At 53.3% G+C, this 26,087-nt stretch overlaps 2 protein-coding genes across 3 annotated transcripts; one reads left to right on the forward strand and one right to left on the reverse strand.

Annotated features, from left to right (window-relative positions):
• Nucleotides 1-3,391: 3,391 nt before the first annotated feature.
• On the reverse strand, nucleotides 3,392-9,480 carry LOC133345884 (THO complex subunit 4-like). 2 transcript variants are annotated; one of them, XM_061556974.1, is made up of 6 exons: nucleotides 9,070-9,480; nucleotides 6,501-6,626; nucleotides 5,968-6,112; nucleotides 4,818-4,884; nucleotides 3,985-4,186; nucleotides 3,392-3,671 (listed from the first exon to the last, which is right to left on the reverse strand). In XM_061556974.1, the coding sequence occupies exons 1-6, from the start codon at nucleotides 9,343-9,345 to the stop codon at nucleotides 3,657-3,659; spliced, it is 831 nt and encodes a 276-aa protein (XP_061412958.1). In that variant the 5' UTR covers nucleotides 9,346-9,480; the 3' UTR covers nucleotides 3,392-3,656. The 2 variants fall into 2 exon arrangements, with proteins under 2 accessions (XP_061412958.1, XP_061412952.1); XM_061556968.1 differs by having other exon boundaries at nucleotides 5,968-6,115; nucleotides 9,070-9,478.
• Nucleotides 9,481-10,646: 1,166 nt separating this feature from the next.
• On the forward strand, nucleotides 10,647-25,261 carry LOC133345894 (AP-5 complex subunit zeta-1-like). The gene is given in 18 exon segments (XM_061556988.1): nucleotides 10,647-10,783; nucleotides 14,766-14,906; nucleotides 15,369-15,672; nucleotides 15,783-15,936; nucleotides 16,152-16,288; nucleotides 16,796-16,952; nucleotides 17,465-17,608; nucleotides 17,762-17,799; nucleotides 17,913-18,075; nucleotides 18,187-18,356; nucleotides 18,669-18,805; nucleotides 19,715-19,849; nucleotides 20,293-20,404; nucleotides 20,610-20,710; nucleotides 21,232-21,364; nucleotides 21,856-21,973; nucleotides 21,976-22,046; nucleotides 25,029-25,261. Coding segments are annotated over 18 exon segments (2,313 nt in total). The 5' UTR covers nucleotides 10,647-10,748; the 3' UTR covers nucleotides 25,092-25,261.
• Nucleotides 25,262-26,087: the final 826 nt, after the last annotated feature.

Consider the following 26,087-nt stretch of genomic DNA (forward strand, 5'->3'; position numbering starts at 1 on the left):
ATCCCGCATCACGGTGACTGTCGCCACTGGAGACGTTTCGTACCGCCACGGCCACCGAAACCAGTCACCACCAAGGCAGTGATGCCAGCCATCACCACGAGATGATGCTCATTGGCACCGGCGTGAATAGATACAACGAAACCTAGCAATATCCATCACAGTATTAAAAAACATTTTTTAACACATCCTATCAGCCAGTGAAATATACGCTCTGGAATTTTTTTGTTGAGACTCCCATGGCTGAAAGTGGTTTATCCCGAGTGTTGTGCACCGATTCGTCATGGATGAAGATCGTGTTGCATACCTGTCAACCCACATTCTTGTACAGGGAAAATTTAGTTTTCAGGTCCATCTGGCGTAGAGCCGTTTCAAATACGGGCACAACATGTTTTTGTGTTTCTCCCTTATGGAAGGGACTTTTGTAGGATGAACGTTGAGATTTATAAGGAGCACGGGGTAACCAATAAGGTCTGACTTGGTCTGTAATAAGGTAGGGCACTGACAAGGGGTTGACAGGCAAGGTTTAAAGCTTTTGTGACTGCAGGGTTTCATATTCTTGGTTCTATCGGTGAAGTTACGTAGAAGGGAAATAATATAAAATAATTTTATTTTATTATTTTATAAAAAATTAAATTATTTCCCTTCTACGTGAAAATAATTTTATTTTATAAAATAAATTAATTTTATTATTTCCCTTCTACGTGACTTCACCGACAGAACCAAGAATATCCACGCGTGTATTTACCGGCGCGTTGTGGCACATGAGCCCTACGGCCACCGGAGGGCGCAAGATCCATCACATTCAAACATTTTAATTCCCCCCCCACCCCCAAAACTGAATGAGGACATACTCTTTGGTTCTTTCGGTAAGGCCACGTTGAAAGAAAATAAAATAAATATTTTATTTATTTGATTTATTTATATAAAAGAAAAAATATATTTATTTAATTTATTTTCTTTCTCCGTGACTTTACCGAAAGAAGCAAAGAGTAATTCCTGCAGTCACGAAAGCTCCGAATCAAGTTTAAATGAGGACAGTTTATCATGTGGCTAACGGGGGCGAATCATGACAGGCCAACTGGTAGTGACGGGGCAGCATCTGAATTATTACAGGCGACGCAAATTAATATAAAAGTCTAAGGGATCTCACCTCATCTCGTGTTTACAGCATTGAGCCAGTGGCGTGAAAGTTCCGAATTCCTACGGCAGGAGCGAGCCCCGATTCATAGGACAACCACGGCTGATGAAGGGTCGTGGAATCGAACTCGCAAACTTCCGAACGTGAGCTGCTCGGTTGACCGCGAGCCGCTCGGTTGACCGCGAGCCGCTCGGTTGACCGCTGAAGCCGTCTGGCCGGTTTTACACACAGCAGTAAATAAATGTCCTCTCTCCAGCGACTCGTAATTTGCTTGGCCATGGGGACGTGGCTGTGTGGCTCAGAGGCATCCTTCACTTAAATCCAACCGAGAGCCCATTTGTGGCACGGCTCGTGGAAGCCGTCTCAAAGCCATTGTGCTTAACTTGAGCCAGCTCCGTGCATCGGTCCCAGCCATGCTCAGGATTTATGTGGGCCGAGCACACTCATGCGTCTTTGACAGCAATTCTGAGCGACTTAAGCCTGAACTGAGCTGCAACGCAAGACCGTGGGCCTGAGAGTCTCTTTATTTAAAGGGAAGCATGGAGGTCACAAAAGCATGCGCCAGACCGGGGACATTTGATGGTGCAGCAGCATACACCCCAGGCGCTGACGTGAACCTCAGTCAGCTTAGTTCATTTCCACTCAGCAGTGGATGGAGAATGACCACCAACACCCTCGTGATTATGACACTGAAGGCCACACCAAAGTATCGGCGACATGTCTCCCACCGGGCAAGGCGATACCGAGCACAACCTCGGGCCGCGGCTATTCTGGGCCCGGGAGAGATTTACGATGATGGCTTGGACCCATTGCAGAGGACCACGCGAGTGGGGACAGCACATACTCTCTCCGCAGGGGCATGACACAGCAGAGTAGGGTGGTTAAAAAAAAAAAATTTTGCAAATACCGGTAACCGAATGAAAAAAACCGGTTACCAAGTGAAGCGAAGGGAGGCTGCCGTGGTGTAATGGTTGGTACACAACTTTTGGAAAATCCCCGTCTCCTTGTAGGTCTTGCACAGGAGCTGTTTTTCACCAGCCATTATCAATCCACTACTGGATGGCCTCCCCAAGCCGTTGTCTTGCAATATAACAATCCATCCAACTGCTGCACCAGAGCGGACTTCATTGCTACATCTGTGGCCAATGTCCTCATGCACGTTTCCTCTTTTTTCTGCCACTCCCATCATATCTCGACCACCAGCCATCATCCTGAGTGGCAACATGTCCCACCCACTTGCCCTTAATGTTTCCAGCTTGCTTTTGTTCTCTAATCCACGTTCCTGTCCCAATGTAATTCCACGCACGTGTACCTACATATTTATTCTACCTGAAATTGTTGTATTTTGAAGTTTTAATCCTGGCGGTGTTGACTATTGTGCGGTGTTAAAGCGCCTTGAAGTAATCCCATGTTTAAGCCAATACACTTTAATCCTGAAGCCATCATGGGGCAAAACGTGGCGTGGGCCCCAGCGGTCCGGGTAACGGGGGCCCATGCGGTTTTAGCAGCTGTGCCACTGCTGCATTCCTTGCCAAGGAAGGCGATTGAATGTCGCTGGTGTCTGGCAGCAATGGCGAGGTTTGTCCTCGTTAGTGCAGCGGCAAGGACTGTGCACAACAAGTGGTGACTGATCCCACGTGGCACACAAGCACCGGCTACCTACTCATAATAACACAAACCCATTCTCAAGGCACACAAAGATAACGATCCCCAGTATAGCTTTAACAAGCTCTTGGGGGCAAGTGCAAGTAGCATTACGTATATATCCATAAACACGAGCAAACCGACAACCAAGATCTACACTCCCAACAACCGCTATCCACACCTCAAAAGCCACTTGCGCACACATTGCATGCAACATCCACTCATACACAACACCTACAATGCAATACCCATCCCAGAACCCTCTCTCCAAGAAACCTCCTCGCGCAACCCAAAAACCCTCATCGAACTTTTCCACCAGTTATTTCCCACTAACATTTATACCCACTCTTCAACAGCCCTACACCCTCAATTCGCACTTGAACACTGGAACATCAGCGCATCAGATACACACCAGCACAGCATTACCGTTCACACAACCCCACAGGCACACACCATCCAATCACCTTCACACACACTTCCAATTACGTATCTCAACCTCAAGATCGAACCAGAATATCCTTCTCGCTCGCACCCGCTGGAACTTTGTGCAAGAGGACGTATAGCGCTCTCTAGTGGAGGCTGCACACACAGAAATTCGCGTGACGACCGTTTGTGAGACTCATCGTTTATTGTTACAGAGGCAATTTAACTGGAGTTGTACAAGACATTCACGCATAACAAGCTAACACAAATTTGCTTGTACAAAAACCATGACTAGTATAAAACATTGAACCTAAAACAAAAGATAGCTAACAAACCCTACGCCTTATTCCCTGTCTTGTTTATGTACACAACATGGACGTTACGGTATTCCAAATCTCTCTCATCTTCTCAGAGATGGCTGGCTTCAGGACGCGTCGTGTTTCTCGCTCGTTTAACTTGTGTCCATCTGGAAAATAAAACAGGGAAGGCCGACATTAATTCACACTGCCACTGCCCACCAAAGGCCAAGTTAAGCAGTGCAACACTCGTGCCACGTTCCAGTCGAGGGTCGCTGCCAGACTGCACAAGGGATGGCGAAACTGAACGAGGAAATATGCCGAGACTGTCTATTGGGGAGATGGAGAAATTAAAAGCAGCTCGGGAGAGCATTCATCCAGCAGTGGACTTGACCACGGCTGCTGTTAAGTTTCCGAGCCACACGATAACGCAGAGAGATGATTCCAGTGGAGTGGGGCAGAGGCGCTGGAACAAGCTCTCACCTTGGCATTGTAGGCATCGAGTTGGGCGTCCAGCTCTTCAGCCGACAAGTTGGGCCGGCTATCGCGGGCGCCCCGCCCTCGGCCCCGTCCGCGGCCCTGTGCACCACCTCGGGCCCCGCGACCCCTCATGCCGCCGCCTACCATGACGCCCCGGCCACGGGCAAACCCGCGGCCCGCGTTAAACGTGCCGCCGCCCTGCAGCCTGCGTGCAGAGAGACGCGCGCGCAAACAGCTCAGCCAGATGTCGTCATTTCACACGCCGCATCTCCGACGCTCAAGACATTGAGTTGTGAGCTCTGAGCCAGTAAGAGTTCACTTATATATTACAAAACAACCCTCTGAAATTCTAGATTTGAAGCTTTCGTGACTGCAAGGATTCATACTCTTAGGTTTTTTTCGGTAAAGTCACGTAAATAATAAATCATTTATTATTTTATTTCCATTATTACTTTTATTAACTTTTAATTTTTTACCTATGTGACTTACCAAAAAAACCTAAGAGTAACCCTCTGAAATGCCACAAGTTAAGTTTGCCCCCAAGGACTCCATTTAACCCACACCATTTCAGTCAGACTTTAGTCATATTTTTGCATAGTCTGCAGTGGTTTTTGACATAAAGCAATGTTGATATGTCCAATCACAATTTGGTACCTTGTAGGTAATTTTTCTATTGTAAAATTTGGACCATGACAAGAGAATATGCAAGGTGCTTGCCAAGGAATTTAATGGCCTTATGAATGCAAAAGATTATCATAAAATTATACAAGTTTGCCACCGTGTGGATGTGGGTGGCATAAAAATCCAGGTTGGTGGTGCGGTGGGTGGTTGCTCACCCAAGGGCCTGCCGTGGCCGAGGGGCATCGATCTGCGACGTCACGAGTTGGATGTTCATCTGTCGGCCTGACAGGAGGACGGGGGACACGGAGCGTTAACCAGCGCACTCGTATGAACCCTGAAATACCTTTTGTGACAAGTTGTCGCATGCAATCGCGTCAGCTCAGAGACGTCGCACAAGGTGACGGCATCGGAAAGAGGCAAGTCGCAGACACAGCGTACGTTGGTCAAGGTTGATCCGTTTTGCTTAGATTTAGCACAAATAGTTGTGTTATAGTGGCAAATTTTGGACAACACTTTAACCCATTTGGCCAGTTTGGTAATACACTTTTAAGAACATCACTTGTAACATTTTATTAACGAGTATCTTTAGCCTAGGCGGCGGTGGCGCATGCTGTTATAACTCCCTTTCCAGGTGCATCGTGGTGCTATACCCTGGCTTGCCAGATGGCGGTACACTATTGCTCCCTTACTCACGTAGGTTTGCTCTAAGTCAGCGGTCGGGAACCTATGGCTCGCGAGCCATATATGGCTCTTTCAGTGACGGCATATGGCTCCCAGACAATTTTGAGTTGAAAAAATAATAATAAAAAAATCAGTTTGGAACTGATTTTAAAATACTTGTGATATTGTTTAATAATACTGTGTCATTTTAAAGTAAACAGAAATTAGTTTTGAAGATAAATTTCACAGGTCACGTCTGCATGAAGCTCAACCTCACCACGTATGAACCAGACAACAAGGCCATCAGCAAAACCCTGCAGCACCAGAAGTCGCATTAAAAGTAAGACATATTTAATTTATTATACGTTAAAAATACTATATGGCTCTCAATGAAATATATTTAGAAATATTTGGCTTTTATGGCTCTCCCAGTCAAAAAGGTTCCCGACCCCTGCTCTAAGTGATGGGATTTCCTTCCACGTGTATCCAATTGGCCGATTACACGTTTATAGAGGACTGCAGAGCTTGGTGGGGGGGTGATTTTGCACTGGTTCACCACCTGGCCGCTGCTGCTTTCCCAATTTGCGGTGCTTCACCCCAGCGAATAATGTGCAGCACGTTACTCATTGCAATTATTGCTATTAACGAGACCTACTGTGGCATCCAACCCGTCTTTGTGGCCCAAGGGTCTACGCCGGCACTCACCGTCGAGAGGCACGCCGTTGTACTGCTTCATGGCCTTGATGGCGTCGGCGCGGCGCTCAAAGTGGACGTCGGCCGTACCCAGCGAGCGGCCCGAGCGGTCGTAGTGCACCGCCGCCTTGCGCAGCGGCCCAAACTCCGCAAACAGCTCCTACGGGGCCACAGAGCAGCACCCGACACTCAGCCAAGACACCCGCGAGGTGGCCGGGCAGCCCGAGCTCGCACAGCACTTCTCAATCTCCGATCCTCAAGACTCGTCACACTCCATCTGTCCAAGTTTACCAATCTTAAAGCACAAGCTGTAACAAAGGCAGTATCACGCTCAAGGGCAATTGCGTATTTTGCAGGAAATTTTTCAAATTTAGACCACGACACCAGCAAACAAGATTGATTCGCTGCCTCTACAGAGATTGCGTCTATATCTTTTAGACAGAATGTTGCATCGCGAAACCCTGGTGGCCAGCGACAATCTTGAGGATGCGTCGTGCACCGAAGGGCTTGGGAATGGGGCGGTCCAGTACAGGCGGCGGTGGTACCTGGATGTCGGCGTCCGATACTCCGAAGTCGAGGTTGGAGACGAGCAGTTTGCCTCCGCGCTCCTGCACCACCGAGCCGTCAAACATGTCGTGCTGCCAGCGCTCCGCCACCCGCTGCGGCTGTTGCTGCACAAACCAAACGCGAGCACACACAAACGCGGTCACGACGGCGCCTGACTGCCACCATGTCCTCGCCCCTCCTGCGCTGTTCCCACCCGCTGGTGTTGGCCTCCTGCGCTAACAGCTTGTGCGTGCGCCACGCTGCCACGGCGCCAACCTCCAAGCAGCCGGGCGTTGCTCTGTCAAGTCGACGTCTAGTCACTCAAAGTTGATTTTAGAGCTCAATATGTTGAGCTACATACATAGAGTTCCCCTTAACGTTAATGGATGAGATCAAGCCTGTGGCTTCACAGTCTCAAGGGGTCCATTGTGATTTGACTATATATTGGAAACCACAAAAAGGCACAATAAATCCCGTGGCAATAGAAAGATTGGCCAATTCCAATCTCAAGGCAGCGTTTTGCTTAACGTGGGAGGAAACCAGAGGATTGCTGTGCTGCCATCTTGCAGCCCAGCAGGTCTTGAGTTTCACAAATCTTTGTGCGATCCACCAACCCTCGCCTCCAAAGCGCCGGATCACAGGCGTGCAGAGCCACCAGGGGTCTGGTGGATGCGGTGTCCAGCACGTGGATATACAGCGTGGCAGGGCCGGCTGTCGTCAATGAAGACCTCGGGGGTTCAGCTGCTCTTCCATCACGATTCAGGCGCACGGCTCAACAATGAGGATGAACAAGGCGCTTTGCTAAAAAACATCACAACATTTAACTCTACCAGAAGGATCCGATTTCATCGGCATGACGCACGCTTTTTCCTAAGCAGTTTGGTAAACTACAGACATTAACAGCTTGTACTGTGGTAGTAAGTCACGCTGCCACTGTGATATAATACCACCACCGCTGACCACTGTGCTGGATCGGTCACCGTGCGAGCATTGCCGTCAAATGGGAGGCAGCATGCTGCTGCCGCCAATCACCACCGAGGTTGCAGAGAGTGGCAGGCGCAGGCGACATCACGAACGCACCATGACCATGTTTGGTGTTGACAAGCAATTTAAGGGGGTAGGGGTGAGACTTAAACGAATGACGAAAAAAAATTATGCGCAAAGACTAATTGAGAATGGAATAACCAATTCCTTGAATGCACATTAGTGTATGGGAATTCCATTTTCCATAAGAATATATACGAGCATTCCTGACAATCGTTCTAGGTCGGACACGGATGAAGAATAGGGGGACATGGTTAAGGGATTGTTGTGGGTGAGGCTGTTTAGAGCGATGGGGCTGATAGCGCATTCTAGTTACTGCAGCAGCAATCATTATCAGCAGTCGTCCTCGCTACCACCCCGTTCGCATGAGGCCATCACAACTCCAACACGAGATGCCAAACAAGAGCCACCGCGCGCCAAACACCACACAAACCCGCGGCGTGACCGCGCTCGAGTCAATGTCCAAACCGCGCACGCGACGAACGCCACTCGGGAATTTTCATCAAGTTGCAATCAATCCCGTGTTAAGAAGTCGAGACGCACACCGATCAGGCCTGATCATCTACCCGGGGAGCGGGTGGTTCCTGGGGCCCCGGGCACACACCCGCCGCCTCCACCAGGGCTGCGCTTGCTCTCCATCTCCTCGGCCCCGGCTCTCTCGGTCTCTCCTACGGCGACGGCGGTGACCCAGACTCTTCGTGTTCTTCACGGCTCAGTCCTCACAATCATCATCATCCTCTCTCGGAGTTCGTCGTCTCGCGTTGCACACCCCTCGCGCGGTCCCAGCTCTCACCCAATGAAGAGACTCGCGCAGTTTCACCAAGTCCTCGCAGTGGTTGTCAATACATGTCGGCCGGGGAGAAGCGAACCATCTTATATCAAAGTCACACGCAGCTCGATCTCCCCCCAATCAGCAACTCGCAGCAGGGGGCCGTGTTCGCATCTTCAGTGAAAGCGGCGCTGCTCCTCGACCCGTGACACTAAAATTCGCGTTTCTCATCAACATTTTCATCATCTCCCACGGAAGACGTAGCAGTTAGAATCTCTTTCCTGCGCAGCTCCACTCCTCCGCCTGGCTCCGCGGCCAGAGAAAAAGCCACAGGCCGTCTCTTATCACCTTGGTCTTCAGCAACATCGCTCTATTTCACCATCATGAGCATCAGATGACCAGCATGAGGCGGCTCCTGTCCGACTCGAGGCCGAGGCCTGGGTGTTGGAGGGGGGGGTGAGGCTCGGATGGGACAATCGCGGCCTTCAATGGGAGGCGGCGGTCTCGCTCCGGGCCAAATCGACACGGCAATGCGCGTGAAGACGGGAACGTGGCGAGGGTGGCGAGTTGCCGACCCGCTCCCCTGGCCGCGGGGGTGGATTAAACGCAGCGAATTCCCGGCGAGAGCGACGCGGCGGACACACAGAGAGACAGAGAGAGAGAGAGACACGCGAGACTCGGCGCGACGACACAAAATGGCCCCCGCCGCCGCGCATGGCGAGGCTTGCTCCGGCTCCCCGCGCCACTTCTCCTACCCGCGTGAACGCTGCTGGGCCCTGCGCGGCGCGGCCTCGCTTGAACACGGCCGTTTGCACGGGGCTTCGAAGGCCGAGCGAGGCGACCCCGAGCCCCACGCCGCCTCCTCCTCCTCGGCCGCCGCGGCCTCCACGCGGGCCGCCTCCTCGGAGCCCGCGCAGGCCGACGCCTGCTCCTCGCCCGCCGCGGCCGCCTCGTCCGCCGCGGCCGCCGATCCCCTTCTGTCGGTTCTGCTTGATGATGTCGTCCAGGGACATGTCGAGTTTGTCAGCCATGGTGGCGCTGCGTTTGTGACGAGGAGACGAAGAGGCTGTTGTTTGTAGACGGGAGGCGCGGAGAGCAGCACGATGCGAAATGGCGGCGCGAGGAGAGAAGGCGGGAGGGAGTGGATGACGTCACTGGCGGATGTGACGTAGCGGAGGGGGGAGGGGCCTTATCTCATTGACGGATGTGACGTAGGCGTCGCGGAGGTGCCTTCTCTCACAGGCGGATGTGACGTAGTGGCATAACGGAGGGGGAAGGGGCCTTATCTCATTGACGGATGTGACGTGGGGCGTAGCGGAGGGGGGAGGGGCCTCATCTCGCAGGCGGATGTGACGTAGGGGGCATTGCGGAGGGGGAGGGGCCTTGACTCAGGCGGACGTGACGTAGAGACATAGCGGAGAGGGAGGGGCTTTATCTCACAGGCGGATGTAAACGTTGGCAAAGTGCCGTGACGTCAACCGTGTTTTTTACGCGTCCGTTGACGTCATGCACGTCTCATTAAATAGACTGGTGACTTTAACAAATGACACGGGGATAAGGGAACATCCATTTAGTAGTTTTTAGTACGTACGCAAAAATCTGTAAAAACTTGACCCCTCGACCCCTCCCTGTACGCACGCGTACGTACACTTGACGCACCTCCCCCGAAACCTATTGAACGGCAGATATTTAATCCACGCATATTAACGTGTCTAAGCAAACAGACCACCGCCGGACTATCCAACTCATTTCAATGCCAATGTAGACAAATTATTATAGAGGCTTCATCCCCCTCCCCCCGTTTCCTATGCCTACGAATATTGTCAGTAGACCCCCGATACGCAAGCGTACACATTTGGGTTAACATCCCCCTCCATGCGTACGAACTAAATGGATGGCTACTCTTTGGTTTTTTCGGTAAATTCAAATGTATAAAATGTGATTTTATTTATTTTTATTTTTTTACCTACGTGACTTTACCGAAAAAACCAAAGCGTATGAATCCTTGCAGTCACGAAAGCTTCAAATCGAGAATAAATGGATTGGTCCCTAACGAGAAGAAACTGAACACGTTTTTCCAGAGCAGATGCGGCGTGACGAGGAAATAGGACGTGACGTCACGGAGCGCGCGATTTCATTGGCTGGCGAGCTACATCCGGGGTCACAGCGCCCCTCGGCAGCCAATCACGTGGTGACCCCATCCCGCGGGGAGAGGGAGGGGCGGTAGCCCTGGGATTTTTTTTGACCAATCACACGCCGGCTCCGCGTGTCACGTGGTGTGGTTTTTTTTTTAAAGGGACGCGGCACGTGGTGACCCCGTGGGTCACGAGACCCCGGGCAGTAGCGAGCGAGTCCATTTGTTGTTGTAGTTGTTGTTTTATTGTTGTTGTTTATTATTCTCGTTTATTCTTTTGTGTATCGGTCGCTTGCACCGATGGCGAGCGTGGACTTCTGGCTGCTGCAGGCTCGGTGAGTGGCTGTCTTAATCCCAAACTATGATCACTGTTACATTGGTTTTATGGCTTTAGTTTGGTGATTTTGAAGACGTTTTGGTTTAGCCATCCATGTTTGTTTGTTGTAGTACAGAGTTAGCCTGATGACTTTAATCTACATTGTCTTGTGGTTGTTATTGTTTGACTTGCATCCCATTGGGATTTTTGCACACAGCGTTGAAATATTTGGTGTTTTTTCTGGAAGATTGCTGTTTTTTCCAGGATTTTTCTGTTGCGTGTAATTACTTTAAGATGTTTCTTGTTCATGTTTTTGTTTTGTTGCGGTTGCACCCGAGTCAAGAGCCGCATGGCTCACAGGGTCATACCTAACCAATGAAACTGAAAACTGCTGACAATAGCCGGGCAGTGTTGGCTCACTGCTGCTGTTGCTACAATTAACGAAGCGGGCAGCAGTTTCGCCTTCTTCCCCGTGTTGTGTGCCCCTTCTTGGGGTACACGGCTGACGAAGAGCATCGTTTGTTCAACACGAGCCAAACCTCTGAACCGCGGTGTCGGCATTCGGTATCTCATTGGCAGACTCAGGCTTGCTCGACTCAATGCTGGTGAACGGGTTAGTTTGTGTTGTGTATCGATGGCCCATGTCCTCCTACACAGCGGGTCATTGTCCCTGCCATCTCGCAAGCTCGTCAGTGTTCACAGCGAAAGCCTGACTTGCTGACGAGACAATGAAGACCGAAGCGTGGCTCAGAGTTCCCCTGTACGAACCCCCAAATCACTCCTAGAAGGCCGCGTGGCTGATGGTATATTGTAAAATGTGTTTTTTTGTAATGCGGATGGAGTTAAGATTCGGAAGTTTATTTCTCGAGTGAAGCCTTATTGAGGCGTGTTGTCCGCATATTCATGCTGATCTTAAAGGTACATTGAAAAAATTAACCCGTAAAAACAAAGTTTTTCACTATAAATCCTTTATATGCGTGGCGGCTAGAGTCCTCTCGTCCTCTGGCTTGAGATGGCTGCCACCTATGGGTCAGATGATTGCCTGCCACCATTAAGCAATTGGTAATTAAATATATTTTTTTTTCCTAAAAAGTGTAAAATTTTGGGGGGATAATTTCACGAAAATTAATTGTCACGCACAACGAGTCTGTGTGGAAAATGTCAGCTCGATTGGATCACGGGAAGTGGGTTAAAAAACGACCGAAAGATTTGCACGGTCGTAAGCGCGCAAGCAAGCAAGTTAACTTAATATAAAGGATTAAAAAATGTTGATACTCCGACTGATGCTCCTGCTGTTGTGGAGTGACTCATGCAGCCAACTATGGCTGCAGGGTTTGGTGGTACATGTTGTTTATGTCGTTTATTGTGAAAATTCGGTCACAGTTCCTATGATCACTGTTTCATTGCTTGTATGGCTTTATTTTGGTGATTTTCGAAGAGTTTTTTGGTTTGGCCATGTTTGTTGTAGTAAAGAGTTAGACTGATGGTCTTAATCTAAGTTGTCTTGTGGTTGTTGTTGTTGTTTGACTTGCATCCCACTGGGATGTTTGCACACAGCGTTGGTGTACGGTGCTTTTTCTGCAATATTTTGCGGTCTTTTATTGGATTTTCTGTTTGCACTCAGTCACATATTCACTTTAAGATGTTTTCTTGTTCATGTTTTTGTTTGTTGCGGTTGCACCCGATTCAAGAGCCGAATGGCCCACAGGGCTATACCTAATACATTAACTTGAACTTGATTTACCACCAGGACTGCCCTCAATAACGAATATTAAAATTGCTCCGCCAACTTAATTATTTACTCACAGAGCAATTACAGCTGTCATTTTACATCGCGTCTGGCACCCCCCCCCCCCTCTTCAGCGTCAGACAAATGAGCGTGGAGGGGCTGCGAGGAACAAGAGCGCCTTGGGATGCGCTCTGTGGACTTGGCAAATCGTTTGCGATTCGAATGTTCACACGGGGGGGGGGGGCGATGGCGTTGGTAGTTGCGGTGGTATCTCCTAACCACCGCTAGAAGCTGCTGCTTCATCGGGGAGGGGGGGATATCCCTATCAACCCATACGGTTTATTAAATTTATCCCGTATCGTTGTACAGGGAAATTTAGTTTTCAGGTCCATACGGCGTAAAGCCGTTTCAATACGGGCAAAAAAAATGTATCATAGGGTCAAATAGAGTAAGTGTGTTGTTGAACTCTTAATTTTCTGTGTTTATTTTTGTACATTTACTAAATGTGAATCCACATAGCAAGCAAGCATCAGCATGCAAGATCACAGATAGTAAGCATAAGTAGCATCATTGACACCAATTATCAAAATGAATCCATACAACTGTTATTGTTTAGTAACGTAACTTTGTCTATGTTTCTCCCTTGGGATGGGACTTACTTAGTAGGATGAACGTTGAGATTTTTAGAAGGGCATCGGGTGAACAATAAGGTCTAATAATATCGGGTTTTTTTTGTTTAGATCGCATAAATATATAAATGTGTCGTTAAACAGAACAGGCCAAATTCGTTACTAGTACAGCACACCAATGTGTTGAAGAGCAAAGCCACAACATTCACAATCTGGGTACGCCGTTTCGCCAGTAATTACAACTAGCAACCATTTACGCGTTAAATAATGTCTGAATTGGTCTGTAATAAGATAGGCAGTGATAATTGGTTCTTTACCCTTCTATCTGGCAACAAAACTGACACCTTTTTGCAAGGAGTCATGTTTGCATAGACCGCAATACCTGCAGTCATAAATACAAACAAAAGACATAACTCTGATAATGTGCACTGTCCTATCAGAGTTATGTCTTTTGTTTGTATTTATGACTGCAGGTATTGCGGTCTATGCAAACATGACTCCTTGCAAAAAGGTGTCAGTTTTGTTGCCAGATAGAAGGGTAAAGAACCAATTATCATATTTTTACTGGCAAATGAGGTCCCCATAGTGAAGATAGGCAGTGATAAGGGATTGACAGGCGTGGGTATGCCCTGATGTTAAAGACCCATCACTGCTTCATGCCCCCCGACACAAAAACCATCGGTGGCCAGAGGGCTGGCGTGGAACTTTTCTCTGGAGCAGAGACGTGGACGTGGACATGAGAAATGGATACAAAGTCTAAAAAGTACCCAAAGAAGCATGGTGAGGTGCACGGTGGGAATTACAAATACTCGAGCTGCACCGTAGCCATGGTGGGGGGGGGGGGGGGGTCACATTGTGGGACCGTGAGCGGGTGGCGACGGTTGTGGGGGGGACCCTCATCCACCAGTGGATTGCTCATGGCTGAATTCATTATGATCAACGATAGAAAGGTAAAGGTTGCAGCCCTGCGATTCCTTGCTCACACCACGGAGGGAGCTCCTCGAGAGGGAGCTCTAGAGGTGGACCCTGACCTCCGTTCGGCCAACTGCGGTGCGCCCATTTATTGCACTAATTGATACCTGATAATTGTTTTTTTACCCTTCTATCTGGCAACAAAACTGACACCTTTTTTACAAGGAGTCATGTTTGCATAGACCACAATACCTGCAGTCATAATGCAAACAAAAAACATAACTCTGATATTGTATGCACTGTCCTTGAAGTTGATTGGTCCACACCCGAGACAGCTTTCCTTAAGGAAAAAAAGGTGTCAGTTTTGTTGCCAGATAGAAGGGTAAAAAAAACAATTATATTTTTTACTGGCAAATGAGGTTCCAATGGTGTAATTGATACCTGTCAACCTCTTATCAGTGCCTGCCTGATTACAGACCAATTCAGACCTTATTGGTCACCCCGTGCCCTTATAAATCTCAACGTACATCCAACAGAGTCCCATCACAAGGGAGAAACACAAACAGTATTGAAACGGTTGTACGGCGTATGGACCTGAAAACTCAATTTCCCTGTACAAGAATACGGGGTAAACCGTATGGGTTGACAGGTATGCTAAATGATCCCACCGAGCCAGCTATGATTAACCCTCGTGTTGTGGTTGTAACGTTGCCACCCCCGTCCCCGTGTAGGGCGCTGGGCGGCCCCGAGGTGGACGACTTCTGCCGTCGCCTCGCCGCCGCGCTGGTGGCACGGGGGGACGCCGGCGCCGAGGCCACCGTGCTGCTCCAGCGCCTGCACCTCGTGGTGTCGGCCAGCAGGAAGAGACGGAGGTACGGTGACGCTAGCGCCTCGCGGCCAGATGGGGGCCTGGGTTCGATTCCTGCCTCGGGAGTTTGTGTGTGTGTGTGACCGTGTGCATATGTATTTGTGGAGAGCGGTCAACGCGCTGCACTACGAACCCGGCGACCCGAGTTTGATTTCTACTCACGGCCAAAACCAATTTTCTAAATCTGTCCTGGGCCTCCCCTAGGTCGACTCGACATCAAATCAGTACTTGGTATGATGTGTTAACATCGCTACTGGGGAGACACAGGCAGCCAGGCATGGTGCCGGCCTCCCACCCCCTCGTGTGCCGTGCCGGCCTTCATCGGTGCTCGCTAACAGCACTTGCCCCAACCGTCTGTTAAGGCTACACGGGGGGGATCTTTGTCTTTTTGTGCGTATATTTGTGCGACTGTGTGTGTGAGTGTGACCATGTGTGTGTGACTGCATGTGGTTTACCCATCGCGCAGGCTGCCTAGGGAGGTTCTGGACAAGCTGCTGGCCATGCTACTGTTCCCCACCGCCCCAGACAGCGTGCACACGCTGTGCGCCGGCGTGCTGCGGGATTTGGGGCCCCGGCTCGCCCCCGCGCTGCCCCACGCCTCCGAGCCGGTGCCTGGGGACAACACTGCCACTCCTCCCACCCCCACTGCGAGCCCTGCCGGTGCCACCGCCACGGAGCCTCCGCTGCTCTCCTTGACACTGCTGTGCGATGACGTGGCGGCCCTGGACGCCTCGACCCTGACTCGCCTGGCGCCCGTGCTGCTCGCTCAGGTGAACGGCTCACCATGGTGATGGGCTCTTTGCTCGGTAAATTAGGGCGTTGCCCGCTCGTTGACGGTGTCACCCGATTAACGGGATGGTCGGCGCGACCTCTGCCGCAGGGCAACGTGAACGGAGAGGTGCAGCAGCTGCTGGGACGAGTTTTGCGGCTGCTGGAGGGGAGGGGGGGCATCCCCGAGGGGGGCTCGGGGGCCCCCCGCTTGCTGGCTGTGCTGGCTCGCATCGTGCACCTCTACCCTGCCCTGCTCACCTCTGGTGAGACGACCTCGCTATGACCTTTTCCATGACCTCGTAATGACGCGCGGGGTCGCCTGTGCAGCGGCTCTTGTTTGCGCCGGCGTGGTTCTCGAGTTAAAGGCCGAATGACATCTGGGGAAGGTGGGTGTGGTGCAGTTTGTCTGATCATGGTGTCTGACCTCCCGGGTTCCCTTGCCCCGCTGTGCGTGTGGTGCGTGCGGTGTGCGCCACAGAGCAGTGCGACGCTGTGAGCCGCCGTCTCGCCCAGTGGCTCCGCTACACGGGGACCTCCCAAGGAGCCCCCTCCTCCCACTCCTCCTCCTCGGCCGGATTCTTCTCAGCGGCGCGGGGAAGCAGGTACCGCCATCCCGTTCCGGCCGCGGGAACGACCGTAAAGACCGTCACTTGCCCGTGAAGTCCATCAGCCCCGATAGCAATGGGTTTAACAGCGTGCTGATGAGACTGAGAAAGTCCAAACCCGTGCCAAGTTTTATTACAATTTGATGATCCTCATTTGCAAGAGTGACGTGGGGCACCAAAATTACAATAGAAATAATATGAAAAGAAAGAATGACAATTAAGCAAAAAAAAAACAAAATGGGGTAGTAAAGGTTGCTCACGCCTGCTGTTCCATTCTGGCTAGAGCTATTGAATGAGATGGAAGTATCAACACTTTACCCCTCCACACGAGGCCTCCCGTTCTACTAACTGTGGTGGGGTGGACAGAGGCGGTTGATTTAAGAAGCTTGCCTCATTGTTCCAACTGCTGCGTCTGGAGATCAAACCGGCGACCCGGTTTCAAGTCCGATGTGCTGACCGTCACTTGCACCCCGTCTACCACCACCCTCTCCTCCCCACTGTGCCCCTGCACCCCTAGCTGGCTCCTGTGCAGGAGGTGGACGGCAGCCCAGTGGGAGACTTCTTTACCGTGCTGTGCATTGGTCAGCACTACACCCACGAGCAGTGGCTGCACCTTCACTCCTTCTCCATGCTGCGCCTCTGGCTGCAGGCCTGCCTCACCCTCACCCCCGCTGGTAAGCTCGCCCCCCACCCCCCCGCTTCACCCCCCCACTCGCCCCGATAGCCTCCCTACCCCCCGCCGTGACCTCGACAATTACCGCGTTGTCGTCGAAGCAATAAATAAGCACTGAAGTAATAGGAGAGCGGCGGGGACACGAGGTAGCTCTGATAGAGACGAGAGAGCAGACGCCACCGGTCGGGATGCATGACGTTACACGCGCACACGCACAATCGCGCGGAACAAGGGCAGAAGGGATCGGCGGAGATCCGGCGCCATCATCCCTCGCAGAAGAGGAAAGGGAGCTAGAGGAGACGATGCATGCACGCGTGACCATTCACCGCCCCATGGCTCAGCGGCGGAGCAAGCCGCTCGCAATCGGGAGATCGCAAGTACAAATCCTGGTTGGGGGGGGGGGGAGGATGGTTGACCCACCTTGACACCCCCGCATGTTTAACCGACCTGGCCGCTGTCTCTGACCCCCATCTGTGACGTGCCACGCGTGTGGCCCCCGCCACCTCTGCGTAGAGGGGCGCGTGTCGTTGCCGGGCGGCTCGGTGTCATCGCTGGTGTCGGGGGCGTCGGCGGCGTCGGCGCAGGGCGGCGCCCGTGACCGCCTCGCGCGCGCCGCCTTCGAGTACAGCCTCCGCGTGCTGGGCCAGGCCGAGAGGAGTAAGGCCCGCTCACCGCCACTCTCGCTCACCACGACCGCCCACCACCACCGTCGCCACGCCAACAACGTTCGCTTACCACGCTCGCTCGCCACACATCTCACCTCCTTGTGTATCCGCCCCCTCCACCCACCCCTCATTTGTTCCTCCACAGAAGCCACGAAGAGGATTGACGCTGAACTCCAGGGAGCGGTGAGACGTGGTGCACACTCACTCGCATTGAAACAAACTTGCTCGACCCACGCTCAAGCACGCTCGCAATCTAACCATCGGCGTGTGTGTGGGCCTGTGCGTGCTCGTTCCAGTGCGTGGAGGAGGCACTGTCTCTGCTACAGTTGCTGTGCCGCCTGGACCCTGACCTCGTGACCCCAGCGTTCTCGGCCGTGTCGCGTCTCTCGGGGAGTCTCCTCTCCTCCCGATCGCACCCACGCGCCCTCCTCCCCGCCGCACACTTTCTGCTGCACCACGGTGAGGGGAACCGCACCGTCGCGCACAGTCCCGCGCCATCTGTCCTGCCGCCTTGCATTGACCACTCCGTGACCTCGCCACGTTTCCCACCCCCCACCCACCGTGGCGTAGGCGAGACGCTGGCGGTGGATGCCAGCGCCGCGTGCCGGGCGGCGCTGACGCGACTGCCCTCCGAGCTGGGTCGCGACCCCGTGACTTCTCAACTGCTGGTCACATTCTGCCGCCGCAACGCGTCGCGGCTGAGCGATGTCCTGCCAAGAACGTTTCCCAGCTTGCTCAAGGTGCCCGCTCCCCCTAACACCACTACTTGCATGACCTGTACCACCACCAGTACGCATCACCTCGACCACCACCAGCACGAATACCACCAGTACTGCCGCTACTGCTGCCGTGTAAATCACGAGGATATTTTTCCGCTGCATTTGAGGGGCCTGGACTGCTTGGGTAGACATCGTTTACAGGTCTTTCGTGGCCATGGGCCATTCGCTCAGCGGGGCCAATGGCGTGACCCAGCGTGACCCCGCGTGACCACATGTGACCCCGCGTGACCACACATGACCCCGCGTGACCCCGTTTGACCCCGCATGGCACAGCTGGTGGCGTGGCACACCGTGGCGCTGCTTCCCGACTTGGTGGAGCTCATGCCGGCGATAATGGGCCGGTCCACCGCCCTGGAGCTCTTCCACAGCCTCCTGGACCTGCCCGTCCTCACAGCCGCCCTGGCCCTGCGGTAACGCTCGCCTCCCCTCGCCTCCCCTCGCCTGCCCACTCCTCTCCTCCCCACTGGTCTCCTCCCCACTCCTATCTTACCCACTCCTCTCGTCCCCACTCCTCTCCTCCCCACTGGTCTCCTCCCCACTCCTATATTACCTACTCCTCTCCTCCCCACTCGTCTCCCCTCCCCACTCCTATCTTACCCACTCCTCTCCTCCCCACTCGTCTCCTCCCCACTCCTATCTTACCCACTCCTCTCCTCCTGTCTCCAAACCAACTCTCCACTCCTTCCCCTCCCCTGCACTCTCCTCCCCTCCCTTCTCTCCTCCCCTTACCCCCCCACTCCCCTCCCATCTCCTTCCTCCCCTGCCCTCTTCTCTCTTATATACCCGTATTTTAATAAGAAGAATAACAATTTCGATTTAAAGCTTTCGTGACTGCAGGGATTCATATTGTTGGTTCTTTCGGTAAAGTCCCGCTACTAGTCCATAATTGGCAAATAAGTAACGGCAAAGCTGTTATAAGTGACTCTCAGAATTGTGCGCAGTTGCGTATACAGTACACGACTTCCCTGAAGGCATCAACACCTTCAGTGAGCGCGATGTGGTTTGAATTCGATCCTCGATCGATGGCGCAGCCATCGCCGCACACGCGTCGAATAAAAAGCAAGGGACAAGTCCTTACTTACTAACAACTCGTATAATTTTTCATTGCTGGAGGGGTTGCCCACCCCCCCCACCTGAAAATCCCGGCTCCGCCATTGGCGCGATGCAGTTTTCACACCGAGGTGCCAGAACCCACGGAAAGGTGTGAGGAAGGCAGCCAGAACCGACGCTACCAGCAATTGTCCGAGCTCTGTTTAGCAAATATGCACTCCCCTCCCGTGTCTCCAGCTCATTCATCTCATACTTGCGTCTCTGTACAGGTACGAGGGGGGTGCCACCACCCCGAGCAGACCGGCGGGTGAGCTGCCCCACGAGGCAACCCTTGACCCCCTCACTCAGGGCATGCTGCGCTTCCTACTGAGGGAGGAGTCCGGCTTGGGAGATACCATTGACAAGTAAGGCGGGGTGGGGGGGATGGGAGGGAGATACCATTGACAAGTAAGGCACGGTGGGGTGGGGGGGATGTGGGGATGATACCATTGACAAGTAAGGCACGGTGGGGTGGATGGGCGGGAGATACCATTGACAAGTAAGGTGGGGTGGGGGGGATGGGGGGGAGATACAATTAATAGTAAGGCACGGTGGGGTGTGGGGGATGAGGATGATACCGTTGACAAGTAAGGCACGGTGTGGGCGGAGGGATGGGGGGAGATACCATTAATAGTAAGGCACGGTGGGGTGGGGGGCATGGGAAGGAGATACCATTGACAAGTAAGGCACGGTGGGGTGGGGGGGATGTGGGAGGGAGATACCATTGACAAGTAAGGCTTGGGGGGGAGATGCAATTGACAGAGCACAGAGGGCTATAATGATGACGTGGCGGTTGTGGTGGCTGCAGGCTGGCGATGCTGCACGGGGAGCTGGAGTCGCTGCGTGGGCACCGGCGCGTGCTGCTGTGCGCTCGCGCTGCCCCCGTCCTGCTCCACGCCTTCTTCTGCGCGCTGGCTCACGTGAGGCCCTAGCGCTATAGTCGTGTGCCACTCACGTGAGGGCCCCCACCCCCCCCCTGAGCTAGCGCTACAGTCACGTGCCACTCACGTGAGGGCCCCCACCCCTCCCCGCGAGCTAGCGCTACAGTCGCGTGCCACTCGCGCTCCCCTCTGTAGCCTTCGCGCCTCTCACCGTCGCTTTTGTGATTTGTTTTTGTCCGCGCAGCGGGCGGACGAGGAGGAGCTGGTGGCGGAGCTGTTCCCCGTGCTGCTGGAGCGGAGCACTCAGCTCTACGGCATCGCCGCCTTCCAAGCGGACGTGCTGCGGTACGGGAGTGGGGGGCCGTGGGGGGTAGCGGGTGGAGGTTTGGGGGTCGAGGGGGGGTCGGGGATGGCAGGGTTTGGGGATGAATTGAATTCGTAATTATGGTCATTGAGAGCTGACGTGACACGCTGTGTGTGTGTGGGCTTGTGCCCGTGTTCCAGTGTGTGTGTGTGTGTATATGTGCGTGTGTGGGGAGTGGGAGTGTAGTGGTTAACACGCTGCTGTACGAACCCGGCGACCCGAATTGGATTCCCACTCACGGCCAACACGAGTGAACGTTATCTGAACCGGTCATGGGCCTCCCCTAGGTCGACTCAACCTCAAATGAGGACCTGGTGCGGTGTGTAAACATCGCCACTGGGGAAACAAAGGTGGCCGGGCATGTGGTGCTAGCCACCCAACCCCTCGTGTGCCGTGCCGGCCTTCATAGGTCCTCGCTAACAGCACTTGCCCCAGCAGTCTGTTAAGGCTATACGGGGGATCTTTGTGTGTATGTGTGTGATGTGTTTGTGTGTGTGTGCAGTTTGCTGGGGGCGGAGGTGGAGCGTGTTTGCTCACTGCAGCCGTCGCTGCTGCTGGCGCACTCCGGAGACGTCGCCCACGTGGTCTCCTCTCTCTCCAGCCGCCCCGACCACGAGTCACTCCTCGTCAGCCTGGTACCAGCATCGCCACCACCGCCACTATCACCACCGCCACCACCAGCATCACCAGCACTGTCACCACCAGCACCAGCATCACCACAGTTGCTGTGGCTACTGGGTTTTACTTACAGTCGCCCTGCTTGCACTAAATGCCAGAACCCATGAGACCAGGGCCCATGCCAGGGCCTGGTGCTCTGGGCCTTGTTAATCTGCTCACAGTTACATGTGAGGAAAATGATGTATTGTCCATCTAAGGTTAGCGATCATCCACGTGGTGGGCAGTTGCACGTGACCGGTTTTGGGAACACCTGGACACCCGATGCCGAGGTTAGGGTGCGAGTCCCAAAGTCGATACGGCGTCCCTGCGCCGACCTCAACACCCAGGACCTCTGTGGAGTAACCCAAGCTGGTGTACCATGTGGTCTTCTTGGTTAACGTGCGGCTGGTTAACGTGCGGTTCCCGTGGTCACCGCGCGATTGCCGCACGGCTGCCGTGGCGTGCGCAGGTGTGGGCGGTGGGCGAGCACGCGCCGGGCGACGCGCCGCACACCACGCTCGCCGCCTACTTCGCGGCGCTGGAGACGCTGCTCTACGAGGCGCTGGCGTCCCAGCCCCCCCGCCACCCTCCCCGCGTGGTGGCAGCCGTGTGCTCCGCCCTGGCCAAGCTGGCGGCGCGGAGCCAGGACCTCATCCCACGGTGACGAAACAGCACCATCGCGCACGCACCATCATCATCATCGCCATCATTATCATCATCTCTCCGCGGAGAATACAATCGGGAGCGTTTAGCAGGCGTGGATGCGATTAAAGGTTGTGGAGTTAAGCGAAGATAACGGATTTAGCGTCTTACCTAGGTGTGCGCAGCCAGTATTGTTCTGGCTTCCTGGGTTTCATTCTCGCTTCCTGGATCTTGTCCTCAAGTTGCTGGATGCAGGCTCAAGCGAAACATCGTGCCTCTGATCGCTGAATTTGGCTGAAAAATTTGTTTGAAATCTCGCCCACAGTGAGCTGCGACGACGATGATTCGCGCGATAATAACATGACCGTTGAGTTTGATTGGCTGTGTCGGGTGGTGGAGGGTCTTGTGACGCAAAGTTGGCCGCATCATTGTGGGCCCAACACACAAGCTAATGGTGACTCAACGGGTTTCAATTACAGAGCGAGAAAACATGAAATCCGTGCCAGACGGGCGAGAGTAACGATGGAAAGGTGATCGGAGGGGAGGAGAGGGGGCAGTCAACAGGACGAGAGGTGGTGCAAATGAGATTAGAAGATTTTGGAGAATCAATTGTGCTTTATGTAAATAAGACACAAAAGCAACATCTGGGCCGCCTCCTCTTCACCAGACCACACTAACCAGCGTGGGGAAGTACGGTCAAACAGACCTGCGTGACCACCTTACCCAGTGTGGGCGAGACCTTCATCCATCTGGCAGTGGATTGGCAGAGGGCTGTTTTTATTAGTTGGTGCGCACGTTTGGAGTGATGTTGATTGTGTGGCCGTGCGGCTGCCCCGTCCGTGGAACAGAGGTCGCAACCGGGTACCCGATACCCGTACCCTACCCGATACCCGGCTACCCGTACCCGGCCGGGTACTTGTACCCATTTGCGACCCTGGTGCGGCCGGGTACGGGTAAGCCGTGCGTCACTGGTGAGTAACTGTTTGTCAGTCCTTTCCCAACGTCTTGTGTCTCTTCTCACAATTCAAGTTCCTAGAATTAACCCACCCACGCCTGCAACATGGCTTCATCCCAGAGGTCGCAATCAGGTACCCGATACCCGTACCCGGCTGGGTACGGGTATAGGGTACGGGTACGGCCGGGTACGGGTACCCGTTTGCGACCCTGGTGCGGCCGGGTACGGGTAAGGAATCAAAACCCGTTTGCGACCTCTGCCGTGGAACCTTTCCACCTGCCGTCTTTCGTCGCCTCTGCAGACCTCCGCGTCACCACGAGGGGGCTCCACCGCGTCACCTGTGTTGCTCCGTTGTGGCTGCCCCCTCCCAGCAGTCTGGATCAACCATGTCCCCCCCCAGTCGCCTGTCCTGTCGGCTCCCTGCCCCCTGTTCAATCCCGGCTCAAAGCCCATTTTCTCTGCCTATAACAGACGACCTAAAATTAATCCCAAGAATACGAGGTGAATCTTTATTTGAAGCTTTCGTGACTGCAGGAATCCATACTCTTTGGTTCTTTCGGTAAAGTCACGTAGGTAGAAATAAATGTTTTGGACCGGGTTCGCGAACACAAGGCAGATCTGAAACACGGCAGACCCAATACCTCTGCCGTGGCTGACCATTGTTATAACGCTGTGGGCTCGCATGATATTGTTTTTTCCCGAGACCAAGGTACTCTGCAAACCTTCGGGCAGCTATCAAAGGTTTGTTCATGAAGCCATCCAGATATATAAACATAGACATAACTTCAACCGAGAAGATGGATACAAATTTAGATATTATTGGAAGGATGTTATTAACCAGGTAAAGCCTTAACTGATTGTGGTTGTTTCCATCAAACCTGCCGGGTACTAGTCTATTTTTCCGAGTTACTTTCCCCACCGTGTCCCCAGCTTCCCACTTCTAGCCCTGCTTACTTCTCCCCCAGCCTCACTTCTTCTCCCCCTAGCGCTCACGCAGTCCTCCCCCCCTTTCTTACCTATATAACCTCTTGGCAAGGCAGCTCTCTCGCCGACTTCAGCAATATTTTTTCTTGCTGTGGTTGTTCCACCATATGAGGATTGCTTGTGTTGCGATCGAAATGTCGCGATTTATTTTATTTTATTTCTACCTACGTGACCTTACCGAAAGAACCAAAGAGTAATAATACGAGGTGAATGACTGCTCTAGGCAATATATGTTGATATCACTATTCATGTTCGAGTGTACGGCATTCTTGTGTGGGGCATCAATATTAATGAGCGTGTGGGCATTGGCTTGCGCACTGCTCACAATAGCTGGCAAGTGTATGAATATGCAGCATTATTTGGCGATGTTGCTGCAAGCACCAATAACAACCCCAATATGCTCGTCAACAACGCTGCCTTGGCAATGGCCCTTCGTAGCGCGTGATATGAACAGCACAGAATAATTGTATTCTGTTAAAATTATTAACGTCATTTTACATGCCATGAAGAAGGCACATTGCCCAAAATGTTGCGTAGAATGTCTTTTTCTTTTTAATGCCACCACAGTGGTATTGACAAATGCGTTGAGGCTTTTAATGAATATTCATAAGCTTGAGGGCAGAGTCTGAGATGCGGGACCATTATCCCCCCCCCCCACCTCGTGAATGGCTGCCTGCTCATTGAGAGCGCAGCATCAATTATTGATGTCAGCCACTGCCGTTAATCCGCTTGGCTACGTGGCTCCATCGTCATCGATTCACGTGCCGTCGCTGCCCTGTTTCATTCGGGTTTCGGAGGCAGCAGCGGGTGATTTGGAAACCATGCTGATTGGGAAATTGTGCTAATTGGAGGTACGGGGGAAAGAAAACAAACTAGGCACAAAAAGCAGCTTTAAATAAATGTTTTAAATCTATCTCTTTAAAATGCGTAGCTCCAGTGGCATCCTAATATCGGCAGCAAGAGCGTTCCAGACAGCCACAGAAGCGCGATGCGGTGACGACGATTGCGTCATGTCACTTATGTTGCATGTGCCCCCACCGCCCCCCCCCCCCCCCCTGCAGGCTGCAGCTCGGCCTGGGCAAGGTGTGCACGCAGTACGGGGCAAGCGGCGGGCGCGGCGCTAGCGCCAGCGCGCGGGAGCTGGCGTCGCGAGCGCGGGAGCTCTCCGGCCTGGTGGCGCAGCCCACGACGGCCCAGTGCGTGCTGGGCGGCACCGCCGCGATGCCGGCGTCGCTCCTCCACCACCAACGCGACCCGCACACCGTGCCGCCGCTGGCGCTCGCCGCGCTGTGCTGCGACGAGCGTTACGCCTGATATCCGCCGGCACCTGCATCTATGGGGCGTGCCTGGGGCTACCTGGGCACACGCTTGGATGTGACCTGGAGCACACTGTGGACAGCCCTGCGCGCACGCGTAAATAACGTGGGTGCGCCTGAATACACCTGTGGACAGACTTCTCTAAGCACGCACCCATGGATGCGGGGATTCACAAGTACACTGTGCACACCTGTGCACACCTGTGGATGCATGGGAGACACTGGAGAGAGGGAATGCCATCTGTCCGGGTTTTATCTGCACAGTGAAGCCTGGGAACTGGAGTGATTGTTCAGGCGGCACAAATAAATTTGTATCGGGATCTGGTAACGGGTAATGCTGCGCTGATCTTCCTTACCGCCACACTGCGGTTGTGACGATGGGCCCTAGTCTGACTTGAAGTAATGGCCAGGTTTGGTCTTTGGTGGGAATGGTGGCCACCTGCGGATGCGTGGGACACACCTGTGCAAACAAGGCGGTGTGGTTTGCGTAGTCGAGTCAAAAAACAGCCAAGGACAAATCGCATCCGTGCTGCTGCTGTTACTCTCCCACATCCTCCGGACCTTGCCGTGCTGCCCTTGGAGGGGGGGGGGGGGGCAGTGGGGAGTCGTGGTGCAGTGATGGATGACGCGCGAGTGGGCGACGTGGTGATGTAATGCGAGTCGGGACCTTGTCGAACAAAACACAATGAGCGGAGAGGAAGTGACCCTTGGGACCCGTTGGCCTGTGCCACGGCTCCTGCAAATGGTGTGCGGGGGAGGCAGTGGCAGGGTTGGTGGATCAAACGGAGATCTGTGGACCCACAT

This window comes from Lethenteron reissneri, chromosome 3 (assembly GCF_015708825.2).
Source record: "Lethenteron reissneri isolate LAM-NWPU_2019-01 chromosome 3, ASM1570882v1, whole genome shotgun sequence".
Lineage (NCBI taxonomy): Eukaryota > Metazoa > Chordata > Hyperoartia > Petromyzontiformes > Petromyzontidae > Lethenteron > Lethenteron reissneri.

Excerpts from the sequence above, each read along its gene's own strand:
- LOC133345884 (XM_061556968.1), bottom strand. The coding sequence starts at position 9,345 with ATGGCTGACAAACTCGACATGTCCCTGGACGACATCATCAAGCAGAAC. Across the intron at positions 6,627-9,069 it reads GCCCAGCAGCGTTCACGCGG|CAACAGCCGCAGCGGGTGGC; the intron begins GTAGGAGAAGTG and ends TGGTTTGTGCAG. Across the intron at positions 6,116-6,500 it reads TATCGGACGCCGACATCCAG|GAGCTGTTTGCGGAGTTTGG; the intron begins GTACCACCGCCG and ends GTGGCCCCGTAG.